This window comes from Oratosquilla oratoria, chromosome 38 (genome assembly GCF_046742065.1).
Source record: "Oratosquilla oratoria isolate Oo_2021 chromosome 38, ASM4674206v1, whole genome shotgun sequence".
Taxonomy (NCBI): domain Eukaryota; kingdom Metazoa; phylum Arthropoda; class Malacostraca; order Stomatopoda; family Squillidae; genus Oratosquilla; species Oratosquilla oratoria.
The window spans coordinates 17,377,007-17,390,534 of record NC_134814.1 but is presented as its reverse complement, the minus strand read 5'-3'; the positions used below and the strand labels follow the sequence as shown (position 1 = coordinate 17,390,534).

Here is a 13,528-nt window from a genome sequence, read left to right as displayed (position 1 = left end):
CACATTCCTCCGAAAAAGCATATAGCGAAACCAGTCAGTAGTAGATTCACAATTTGGAACTAGACTCATGACTTCTTTTTCAACATTCCTCATTCAAATATTTACACATGAAATGCAACTATCAAACAATCAATCCACTGACCCAGATCTCCCTTGCCGAAAACCAACAGCTCCCAGGTAACTACTGGGTTATCATTGGGCAACAGCAATTTGTTGTTTTGCATACGTTAATTCTAACATTTATCACTGGACTATAGATACAAGGTAACCAGTGACAAGTATTGGTTGCTCTCAAACACAGCTGATTCAAACCAATCATGGAATGATCGACACAAACTTGTACAAGTTTGAACTAATGGGGGGTTGGGGGGGGGTATATATTTACCTAATAGTACCGTACAGGAAAGGAGTGACACTCACTGGGTCCTGTCTCCTACTCACCAATTTGTCATACCGAGTCAAATTCATTTAAAGTTCCAACTTTCTCTGTATCTTTAATTTCCAATTATATTTATTTTTATTCATCTATGGTTCCAGCTTGAATTGAATCACCTTCTGGGCTATTCCAAGTATCTAAGCATGCAAATAGAAAATAGTGCATGTGTACGTGTGTGTGTTTACCTGGTTGTATCTTACAGGAAGGGAAGCTACGCTCGAAGTGTCCTGTCTGTATCTTGCGATGTCTAATTTGCTCTTAAATTCATCTATTGTTTTTGCACACACTACTGTTTCATCATGTGTGTGGGTGTGTATTTACCTAGTTGTATTTTATGGGAAGGGGAGCTATGCTCGTTGTGTCCCGTCGTCATATCTCGTGTGTGTGTGTGTGTTGAGTGTTGCTAATGCAGGAGTAATACTAACTTTAAGATTTTTTATATAAGGTTCTGTTCTCAACCTTGGGATCAGGGAAGGAAACTAATTATGAGGCAGTACAAACTTGTGTAATGCCCCACCTAATGCTCTACGATCGATTCAACACAACAGTGTTTAGGAAGAACTCTGGTCACAATCACGTACTTGCCACACAATATAGAACAGTCAATGCTGAGATTGACATGTTCAGCTAAATACTAGTTTCAGAAGAGCTTATGGCCTCCTAATTAGTATGCACCCACTCCACAAATACACACCTCTACCCTTATCTGTACAAGTAGACAAGAGTACTAAAATCTACCAATAATTTTTTCCCACATTCAACCTCTCCCCGCCATCTTTATGAGATCCATTTCTTCTACAAAAATTATCTTAAACATAGAATTCTTGCAAATAAATAATATTAGCCCCACTGTTCATGGCAAAATACCAATCCTTTCATAAGAAGGACATGACAAAGGTACAAGCACCTGTCAGAACTATTTGGAAAAATTTAGATACTATCACATCCTAGACAAAAGTTTGTTTATTGACAACAAATACAAGGTTGACATTAATGAATGGCATTCTTTCCACAAAACAAATAGCTACATCCACTTCTGCTGCACAAGAAATAGTTAAACTGTACCTTTTAAAGCTCGACTTTTGAAAATTCCATATTTGGCAATATTTTGATATAAGGCATATCCTAGCCACAGGTATGTACCCAAGTTTGCTTAGTGACAAAATACAAAATGACAACACCTAGACTTTTTTCCATAAAACAAATCTATTCCCGTAGAATCAGAAATATCCAAACGGTACCTTTTAGGGTTTGACCTTTTTAAATTTTAATACATACTTTGCAATTCTTAGATGCTATCATATTCTAACCAAAAGTTTACCATCAACAAAATACAAGCCAACACTAACGTCTGGCACTTTTTTCCACAAATAGTCTGGTCTACTTCTGCAACATCAGAAATAACCAAATTGTACCATTTAGAGCTTTCATTTTTTTTTAATTCCAATCCTATCACATCCAAAAGTTTACTCATCAACAAAATATAAAATGCCAATACCTGGCCTACATCACACAAAAGAGACAGCCAGATCTATTTCTGCAGCATCAGAAAGACAAAATATACCTTTTAAAGTTTGATTTTTAATTCCAATCCATATTTGGGAATTCTTAGATGTTATCATATCCTGACCAAAAAGTTTGCTATGTGACAACAAAATACGAGGCAAAACGAATGCCTGGTGTTCTTTACGACAAAACAAATAGCTAGACCTATTTCTGCAGAATCAGAAATGCCAAACCGTGCCTTTTAGAGCTTGATTTTTTAAAATCCAATCCATATCTAGCAATATTTAGATATATTCTAAGCAAAAGTTTACTTATTCACAAAATTCAAGATAACACTAATGCTTGGGCTATTTTCCATAAAACAAATACATTAGTCCATTCCTGCTGCACCAGAAATAGACAAAAAATGCTTTTAATCACTGGTTACTTAGATTTAATTCTTTTTTATGTACCAAGTTTTAAGTTGTAATTAAAGGCCTCAGAATCTTGGAAAATTACAGCAAGATGATTCTTGCTTATCAAAATCAGAGAAAACTAGTCAAGAATAATCTTAGGAATGCTATGTACCATGAAAAGCAGTACTTCACTAATGTCTGGCCTATAAAACATACAGGGCAATAGTTGACTTGCAATAAAAATACGCCATAGGTCATTCTGGAATTTAGTTGCGATTAATACTTAACAAGATACTGTCTATTGCTTACTAGGAATGTGTTGAGCTACATTTTGGGTGAACAAAGGTTAGGTGGGTATTAGGTTATATATTCTTTAGCTTGCTTGCCAGCTCAGCCAATCAGCTGCTTGAGACGCCATCTTTGTTTTGATGCAGAGGTCAAAGAAATTAAAGTATGATAAATTCATCTACTCTAACCTACTTAATCTAACCATGGTGGGCCAACTTGGTCAATCAGATGGGCCAAGTTGGCAATGGGTTGAATTACATTTGGTCCGATTAGGGCATGATGGATACTGTACTCTCAAATACTAGCTAGAATTATCAAAATTCAAGTCTCAGGATTAATTATAAAAAAAAGAGGACAATTTATAGTTTCACCCAACCATAGAAGTTGATATGTGGCTTATGTGTTTCTGGTGAGAAATGTTGTGATATGAACAATGGTGTACATCATTTCCATCACAAATGCGTACTTTTGAAGTAATTAAGTATTGAAGTTATGCACTTATGCCTACATCTCCCGAACGATCTGGGGGGCCATGTGGGAAATCGGGGTTTTTGGGTGGGGAAGACTAATAAATGGAGTAATGCGCATTGCAAAACAGGTATAAAATGAACAAAAAAAACAAAAACAAAATCACATTCTATGGCCGGAGTTCAGCGGTAGCCATCTTTGTGTTTACCAACGAATCGAACAATGTCTCGCTAGATGTGTCACACTTAGCGAAGTCCACTCCAGCCGCGCAAGACTTCCTAACCATAAACTAACGTTACCTCCGTTAGGTTTGGTTAGTTTACTTTACGGTTACCAAGTCTTGCGCGAGCAGCTAATCTAGCGCTTCTGGTCACAAAAATTTACAATCATTAGTAAACAAACATGGCGCCGTGTGCGATACCTCCCAATATGGGATATTTTTGTTTTTTATTGGTTTCTTTGGTCTTCTTCATTTTACACCTGTTTGGCGATGCGCATTACTCCATTTATTAGTCTCCCATACCCAAAAAACCCAATTTCCCACACGTCCCTCCAGATCGTTCGGGAGATGTAGGCATAAGTGCATAACTTCAATACTTAATTACTTCAAAAGTACGCATTTGCGACGGAAATGATATACACCATCATTCATATCACAACATTTCTCACCAGAAACACATAAGCCACATATCAAATTCTATGGTTGGGTGAAACTATAAATTAACCCAAAAAAATCACACCAGTGGCAAAACTGATCTTGTGTGACATTGATTAACGATATCTTTACTTTTTCAAAACTTATGATAAACAATATGTGGATATAAAGCAGTTGACCTAATTTCATTCCCAAACCCCTCCTGTGCTATTACAACAAAATGAATTATCATTAATTGCTGGAATATTTAAACTCAGGTAATTTCAGCATTCGATGGCAAAATTACTTGTTCGTAATTCACTTTTACGTGTTTTGCAATAAGAGAGGGAGGGAATTTTCAGACACGACTGGCTGGAACCACTACTCATTAGAAGTTCTACTACTATATGCAGTTTTTCACTTGTAAAAATCCCGAAGAACAAATAGATCTCTCAAAAAATATGTATATAAACAAGGAATAAGGTAAAGATCTACAGACATCTATAACTTGCCATAGCTTATCAAAACTTAATTTGTTCATTTAGAACATTTCCTCTCTTCTTACAGTTACTACAATACTAAATGACGCCATGAAACAGAAAACTAAGATGAAGTGGAACAAACATGCCTACTTGAAGATCAAACAACCACATTTCCCCCACAAATGTATGTCAATTTCAAACAAACTAATAATAAACACATTCATGCATACACAGATTAAATTTGACGTACTGAAAGGATAACAAAACGACGGATTTCGTCCCTATCTCAGTTCACTGCCCTTTACATTCAGCTACCACATCCATGGAATGTCAAAAATAACCATGGTGTCAAGAGATCACCACCAGCATGCTTCGAAACTTTGGACACATCACATACACCTCCAAAAGGTCCTAAAGTCACCCATATGGACCCATACCACGCCGGGGCGCCTAGGCCTTTGCTTAATGTCTCTCCAAGTTGGCATGCACTAGCCATAAATGCTCCAAGCCGCTGCTTGTAAGCTGCACGTACCCATCAACAGAGTTCTCAAATTCACCCCCACATTTCCGCTCACACTAACCTCAAGCTTCGTACACAAACGGCCCACAAGGGCCGGGAATATGGAAATACAGCCTAAGCTAACCATAATACCAAGTGTTAAGTTGTAGTAACTGGGTAAATATAAATAATCTGGTACAGTTGGTACTCACTGTCGCGGCAGTTGCAGAGGCGGGGCCCCCTTGCGTTGGAATACGCCATCAACAAACACGCCGTTCTTGCCGTTGCAAATCATGTAAAAGTTGGGCGTCTCGAAGTATATTTCGATGTGGCGTCTTGAGATGAAACTGTTGTGACCCATGTTGACATCGACATCGCCCTTACTAGAGTTGCGACCAATCACCACACGACTCTGACGCACCATGTATTCAAACTCCTTGCCTTCAAGACGAGCGATAGGCGTGGATTTTCTATCAGGTGACCACGGGATGCGATGGGGTGATGATGAAGGAGGTTTGTGAAGGGCTAGCAGGGCCCAAGCATGCTGGTCGGGCCCCCCAACAGGAGCGGACATGGTGTGAAACCTGGCTGCCGGTGAAGATGGCGACTTGGCTCCAAACACAACCCGCGTGCGCACCACAACACACCAACACTTGACTCCCACAATGCACTGCTACCTATGACAAAACAATCGCCACTTTCGCAACCTTTGTTTACATTCCAATGTTTGTAAACAAAAATACATGATTTCAATTACAAAGAGAACTTTCCCCTTCAGTAAAATTAATGCAATCATTGAAATAGGAACGAAAGTAAATGTATGGCCTTAGAATGTGGAAAATTTCACGAACTACGTTTTGATTCGGTTGTGTGAAGTTAGGGAGGAATTTATATTTTTAAATCACCCGAAATATCATAAACATAGTATAAATATTTTGTCAATACAAAAATAATTTCAGAAATATTTGTATTTGGGTTTATTTCCATGTGGAATAATGAAAAATATTAAAATTATATATTGCTATCAATTTCTGGCGCCAAGTTTGACTACTTGTATACAAACAGGAATGTATTACTTACACGGTCTTAATATTTTTCTTACAAATACTGTGTTACTTTACAATAAAATCTTAACACAGAAAAAACGAACAATCCACATAATCTTGGACCATCACTTGATTCAATGTAAACCTTACTCAAAGATATAAAGTTCTGTACTCTTACTCCACGACCTTACTGTGTGAACGTACAGGACTCTCTGAGACTGACCACAATTGGAAAGACCAACTTTGAACGTCGGACACGCCGAAATAACGTTCACACATGTCAACACAGAGTACTTCACAGTTTTCTGTGTGCTAAATGCATCCTTAGTTGCTTTTAATGCATTAATTTCCATTCACGTGGTATTCGATTAGCTTCATAATTTGCTCTTTCTTGTAAAGCAATTTTTATGCGTGGCCTTAACGCATTTCTGGAAATATTCGCTTCATCATGATTTTCGCTGAAGTTTTTACCAGTAAAATTTAAAATGCATATACTGAATATATTTCTACTTTATTTTTCTGATTTCACCTGTTTAGTTATGCATGATCACTTTCTTTTCCAGTACGCAGACAAAGAAAACTTTTCTTGAAACAAAAATAAATAATAAATAAAAAAATGTACTGCTACTTGCATAGAATATAATTTCTACATGTACATTCTAAAGTACCCCTGTTCACTATAATTCACTGTAATACTTTGGTTGCCACTAAGAGATTTTTTATGCAAAAAATGGTTGAAATCCATATCAGAATCATCCATGCATAGTGTTTGTGGCGGATATAAGCCCATTTATTATTATTATATACTTACACGTGACTCAGTATTTATTGTTTCCATTCATTATTTAGATTATTTGTATTGGTTATTGGCTTGGAATGGTTGTAAAATGATTGTATATTGAAAATGATAATCCAAAATCTAATATCTTCATTGGTACTTCTACAAAATGCCAAACATATAAATTAAACACTTGAAGAGTTTGGTTGGTGCCACCTCGAGCCTCCCCCCCCACCCCCCAATGAGGGCAGACCTGGGCTGGGGAGATAGTTTTGACAACAGAACTAAGAAGGTGATTTCTAGGGGATAAAGTCTCCCCATGAGATATATATATATATATATATATATATATATATATATATATATATATATATATATATATATATATATATATATATATATATATATATATACACGCTTGGCTTGGCTTTGCCTTGAGCAGCCTTTCGCTGCAGAGTTTCTCAGCAAAAATATAAATAAAGATAGAAAATTAAAATCTGAAAGTATCTAAGGACGACCTTCGGCGGAATACCCCCCAAGGCTGAGCCCTGGGACGGGGCGGTGCGGGGCGGGGCTTCTACTTCTGTCCTAATCAGTTGTTGACAAATAACTCGTCGGTTCTCTCCTTTTATTACTACACGACATGGCTCTGAGTCACACACATACGCACGCACGCACAGTGAGTCGACCTGCAGAAAACATATGACTGAATCCTTCATGATTAAGAGATACTAAACAATAAATGAATGATAAATAGATTAATAAATAGATGAATTAATAAATGAATGAATTAATGAATAACATAGAATAAAAACACAAATAAATGAAATCGAAATACTGGGATGCAAACCCAAACATCGACTACAAATATTTCCACCACCAGACGAAGGATGGAAAATACCGAAAAAAAGTTACTAAAAGTCACGTTGTCACCCTAAACGAGACTGTCACCCTATTTCCGTGACAATAAACAATTCCACGCTAATAGAGGGAACATAAGAACCTTTAAAAAGAACAAGATTATGCCAACGCCATGGACAGCTCTCAAACACAGCAGCAACACTTAGTTAGTTAGTTAGTTAAGGTTTATTCAACAATATAAGATACAATTTAGACATACATATATACAATTTTTTTACAAAATTAGTTGTTGAGAAGGGAGAGCGTGAAACAAAGCTCATGGGGAGTTGCTCTCCCTTTAAGGATTTTTTTTTTGTTACATGTCAGTATGATACATACATACACATCTACACACATATATACACATATATACACACATACATACACATATATACACACACACACACAATGAGATGCGACACGACGCCCGCTAACACTCGATTACTACAGTGATCTCTGATTACGTATGGGATAATCGATACTGATGATTGATATTAACAGATAAATATTGCTGAATAAAAGTGAGGTGTAATGGTCGTAGGCTATTCAGAGGACATTTAAAGATGTTCACAGGTGACCTTGGTTGGAGGTTCATTAAGACCTGGAGCATCCGACCTTCGTGACCTGACCTGTGTCTTGCTCAGATGAGGTCAAGGTCAATTAGAGCAGGAGCGACTGAGGGCCTACGGTGGGTCCGTGTTATGACAGTAGTACATAAACAAGGATACTGAGTGATGCATATCTTGGAAAAGAGAGAATATTGTGTTGGACAGGGAATTTACAAAGATATACAAAAGAAATGTAAACAACAAACCTATTGGTCCTTATGGGGGCTGCTTGCGAATTGAAAGAGTTTTTTTATGATTTTATTACGCTCCAAGAGCGGCAAGCCTAGTACACATCAAATTAACTATTTACATGAGAATCGTGACTCACAGGACACGCTATTCGACTGAGGCGGCAATTTGTAGACAAGTACAAATTTCCTGAGGTTGGGGCACAGTGGTGGAGGACATGGTGATACAATCAGGGACAACAACAGCATGTATAAAACAGCAGTGTGAATAATATCATAATCAACCGTATATATGAAAGAGAGTGTAAAAAGTGGAAATAGTTAAAAAAAAAAAAACACCGAGTTAATCTAAGTGTATGGGCTGAGAAATAAGTTAGATTGTGGTGTGGAACTCCGTATGGTGGTCGATGTGTGGACGTTTTTCAAAAGTTTCACTTTTGTTTGAACTCATGAATAGCTCCTACATTGTTCCAAATCTTTGCAATGCGGCTCAAGAAAAGATTAACCAGAGAAAAGGATGAAACGAGTGCCTTACTGACTGGACGCCGCACCGCCATGAAACGGGCAGGAAGAGAGGGTGTAGAGACGAGGTAGAAAAGTGTGCAGGAGTGACGTGGCAGAGGCTGGCGCAGTTTGACTCGTGGAATGGTTTCGGGGAAGTTTTGGTTCAGCAGTGGACTCGGAATGGCTGGTGAAGAGTAAAAAACTAAGGTCTGCACGCACTCACTCTTCCTCGAAACCAATTTCTATCTCTTTCATTTTGGATGTATGTACGTACGTATGTATGTATGTATGTATGTATGTATGTATGCATGTATGTATGTATATATATATATATATATATATGTGTGTGTGTGTGTGTGTGTGTGTGTGTGTGTGTGTGTGTGTGTGTGTGTGTGTGTGTGTGTGTGTGTGTGTGTGTGTGTGTGTGTGTGTGTGTGTGTGTGATTCACCATGGTCTTGGTTCACGTGTTGAACTCGTGATGTGTGTGTTTGTGTGCGCGTGTGGTTATCACTCCAGCATCTTTAACATATATTTCTAATGTTTTATTGTGCACGTACACGAATGCACACACAGACACACACACACCTGTCATATGAGGAGACACTGGCTAAATTGACAAAACAATAGTGTGTGCAAAAACCTTACACAAATTTAAGAGCAAACCAGACACTGCGAGATACAAAGATACACACACACATACACATACACATACACACATACAGTACATACATACATACACGAAAAGAGCCTGTCGCACAATCCTTGGCAACGAATACACCACCTATCGACACGCTCTCACCACACTCGGACATCTAACCCTTGCTGACCGTTACCTTCAGTGTCTGAGGTCGTTTGCGGTCACCCTAATTAAACATCCTCGGCACCGGAACCTGCTACCTCCACCGGCACCACAACCACGGCTACAGATGCGGTACCACAATAACATCAATCCGATCAGAGCACGCACCGACCGGTATAAGAAGAGCCTCATACCGACATTTGTGGACTTATTCAACAAGAAATAAAAATGTTGTACAACACATCAAATTATCGGAGACAACAGCACGGCACGCAGCGAAAGAATGGAAGAAAACGGGACGAATGATCACCAGAAGCATCCCACGGAGTGTCAGTACGACCAACGCGCAAGAGTTAGAGACTCCTTGAACTCAGACCTATCCTAGTTCATTACCCACACATTTTCTGTATTTATTGCCCGTATTTTCTGTAGCGTATCATTGTTTCGGAAGAAGTACCATAGTGCGAAACTAATTAAAGAATAAACTCTCGTTCTATTTGTGTGCTTTCCCCTCTGCCTCTCTCACAACCTGTCAAAATGTCGTCACACACACACACACACACATTCAATAAGAACACTAGGAACGTGTGTTTTATAAATGCAAGGTAACCACTTAAGAAAATAAACAAACGGATCAGAAGATGTAATATACGAAAGCGCTCTGATCCGTTTGTTTATTTTCTTAAGTGGTTACCTTGCACACACACACACACACACACACACACACACACACACACACACACATAATATATACATATATATATATATATATATATATATATAAATGTATATATACACATATATAGATACATATACATATATATATATATATATATATATATATTGGGTACCGTCATAATGACGGCGTGGACCATGATGTAGCCTACCTTAATTGGGGCTCCACCAAATATATGGAATAAGGTGCCACCCGCCAACAGAGTATCTCAGCAGCAATGAAATGGCAGGGAGGCGAGATGATTGCCACAGCCTCCCATGACTAGCACAAGAAATATGTTTACGGGCGCTCTTTTTTGGATCATCATCCCATAAAGGTCCAACGCACCACCCAAAGTGAGCTGGCACTAACCGAGCAGGTTTAAATTTTGAATATTAAAGAAACTAAATAAGATGAGAATTACATCTACAAACAAATCCCGATTTACTTGAAATCTATTATAAATTATTCTTATTTATATGTTTGTTTATTATTGTTTTTGTTAATCTGTTTATTCATAATTTATAATTTCTTTATTAATTAATTTTAATAATATTCTATTTAGAATACATGATTGCACAGTTCTGAAAGAAATGGGAAGTTCAAGAAAAAATAAGCTTTGAGTGGGTAAAAGGTAACAAGAAGTAAATTCAATTGGAAATTCAAAAACAAAATCAAGTATTTAAGAAAAAACGAGGACACCAACGATGGTAATTTACTGAATCGACAGAGAAGACATGGAGTACAAAAACATTGGAGAAAACAAATACTCCAAAAACATTTTAAATATCCATTAAAAGGACCATTTGGGATTATAGCAGGAGAGATGTAATAGCAAGCCAAAATCAACAAACTTACCAATAAAAGGCAGAGATTAGAAAACGAAACGAGAATCATATAGAGGAAACTATTCGGAAAGGTAAAATTATTAAACGATGGAACCGATTTGGTGGACTTCAAATTATATGATTATATCTATCGCAATATGAACAACAACAATATTTTCATGGTCAAGGAATTATAGAATTAAAAGAAAATATATAAACAGAAACCTTTCTGATGATGTAATTGCACGTAGCCATAAACTGTATTTTGAGATTTGGCAACAGAAAACAATGGAGCCGAAACATCATTGTGATTACCATTATTTTATGTCCTACAGAAAAAATTACCTTACACGTGAATGAAAATATACCAATAATGTATTAAAGAACAACACTTCAAATTATCACAATAGTGATAGGGAAGTATAAGTAAAAAATATCCATTGCACTAGGTCAGTACAAGAAAACGGCAGTGAACAGTTTATAGTCAGATTTTGTGATCTAGGATGAATTACCGAATAAATAATCTATTCACGTTAGTCTTGTACCAAAAATAAAATAGGAAGTTTTTAAAAATATATACAAATCATTCCACGTCCACACATTTCAATGTTTTTGTCGATTCATTTTCCCCGAGGTAACTGGCATATTCACTTCCATTGTCAGGCGATATGACGTCATTATACGTGTTTTATCTGGGTCTTGGTGAATGAATCCTCTATTCACATTCTTATCGATAATACACTATTTATCAAATTCCTGTGATAAGTCGCTACTTGGCTGATATACCGACCGTATTTTGTTTTCGAAAAAGCAACTTTGCTACTGTCTCGTGAAGAGTTCATTTTATAAATACTTTGATTAGTCCATTGATCCCTTTGCCCAGTGAGCCTATTCCTGTCCCAGCGTTCGATACTCCATGAATATTTCTTTATACGATTCATCACCGGGCATGTATACGTATATTTTCATTTACTCTCGTTCACTTCTTTTTAATTAACCAACCTCCCACTCATGTTAAGTTGGTTGTGTTCTTCAACTATTGCTTTCTACATTTAGTTTATCATACTTTGATGAACGAGCTCCATACGCAAGAACTCTACGTCAAATCGACTGGGAGTATCGAAACCGAAGTCACAATCGGATCCTGTATGACAAGGAAACGAACACAACTTGTCTTAGAAATCTTTAGTAAATTAGACGACGACATTTCAACATAAGAATTGCGTCAAAGGATAATTTTCTTTTAATATCATCAAACTAAATTCCTATAGTATCCTATTACTAGTGGTATTGGATATAGAACGAAAAATCAGTTGATGCTAAAAACCGCTTTAGGTGGAAGATTCTGAGAATTCGCGGAGTACGACATGGATGCCAGAGGTGATCGCATAGTTACTACTTTCGTTCTCCGAAAGTTCTACACCTAATACAATTGTTTATATTTGACAGATAAATAAACAAGAGGGGCTAACATGAAATTCTGGTAGATTACTTGTTACAATGAACAAGTAATCTGTTCACTTCACTAACTGGTTACATTCAATTATGAATAAACTTTACATTTTATTTGATGTTACTTTATTGATATTTTACATTGTATTTACGTCACATCATTTAATCTTATTCTATCTCTATTTATTTACTTTTCCCAGTTTATGAAATTAAATATTTCACGGTCATTTCCCACATAAGCATTAATTTGATTCTGAAACACACACACACACACACACACACACACACACACACACACACACACACACACACACACACACACACACACACACACACACACACACACACACACACACACACACACACACACACACACACACACACACACACACACACGGGCGGAGATAAGTTGGGTTTGTCTCCTTTCACGTGTAACCCCTGTTCACCTAGCAGTGAGTAGGTACGGGACGTTAGTCAAGGAGTTGTGACCTTGCTGTCCCGGTGTGTGGTGTGTGAGTGGTCTCAGACCTACCCAGAGATCAGCAAATAATGAGCTCTGAGCTCACTGTCGTAGGGTGGTGTCTGGCTGTCTCGACAGAGACTGCAGCAGATCCGAGGTGAATACACACACACACACACACAGATTATGAAATTAAATATTTCACATAAGCATTAATTTGATTCTGAAACACACACACACACACACACACACACACACACACACACACACACACACACACACACACACACACACACACACACACACACACACACACACACACACACACACACACACACACACACACACACACACACAGACTATCACTATGGCGGTCCGGGTTCGAATCCTGCCCAGGGCTGGAATAATTTCAGTATCGCTACGCTTCAAGTCGTTACACCAACTCTCGTGGGCGGGGAGCTGGATGTGTGTGTGCGTGTAAGGTCACAGCATTATCCATAGATCGGTTATACGAGCTCTGAGCTCTCTTACGGGAGGGAAAC

The 13,528-nt window shown here is 37.7% G+C and overlaps 1 protein-coding gene across 3 annotated transcripts in view; it reads right to left on the bottom strand.

Annotated features, from left to right (window-relative positions):
* Window positions 1-5,381, bottom strand: part of LOC143019994 (forkhead box protein K2-like) — a 92,353-nt gene extending 86,972 nt beyond the window's left edge. Inside the window, exon 1 of one of the 3 annotated variants that reach the window (XM_076176077.1) lies at window positions 4,921-5,381. In XM_076176077.1, coding sequence (XP_076032192.1) covers window positions 4,921-5,282 — 362 coding nt within the window. In that variant the 5' untranslated portion in view covers window positions 5,283-5,381. The remainder of the gene's footprint in view (window positions 1-4,920) is intronic. The other 2 variants (XM_076176078.1, XM_076176076.1) reach the window with 2 other exon arrangements.
* Window positions 5,382-13,528: the final 8,147 nt, after the last annotated feature.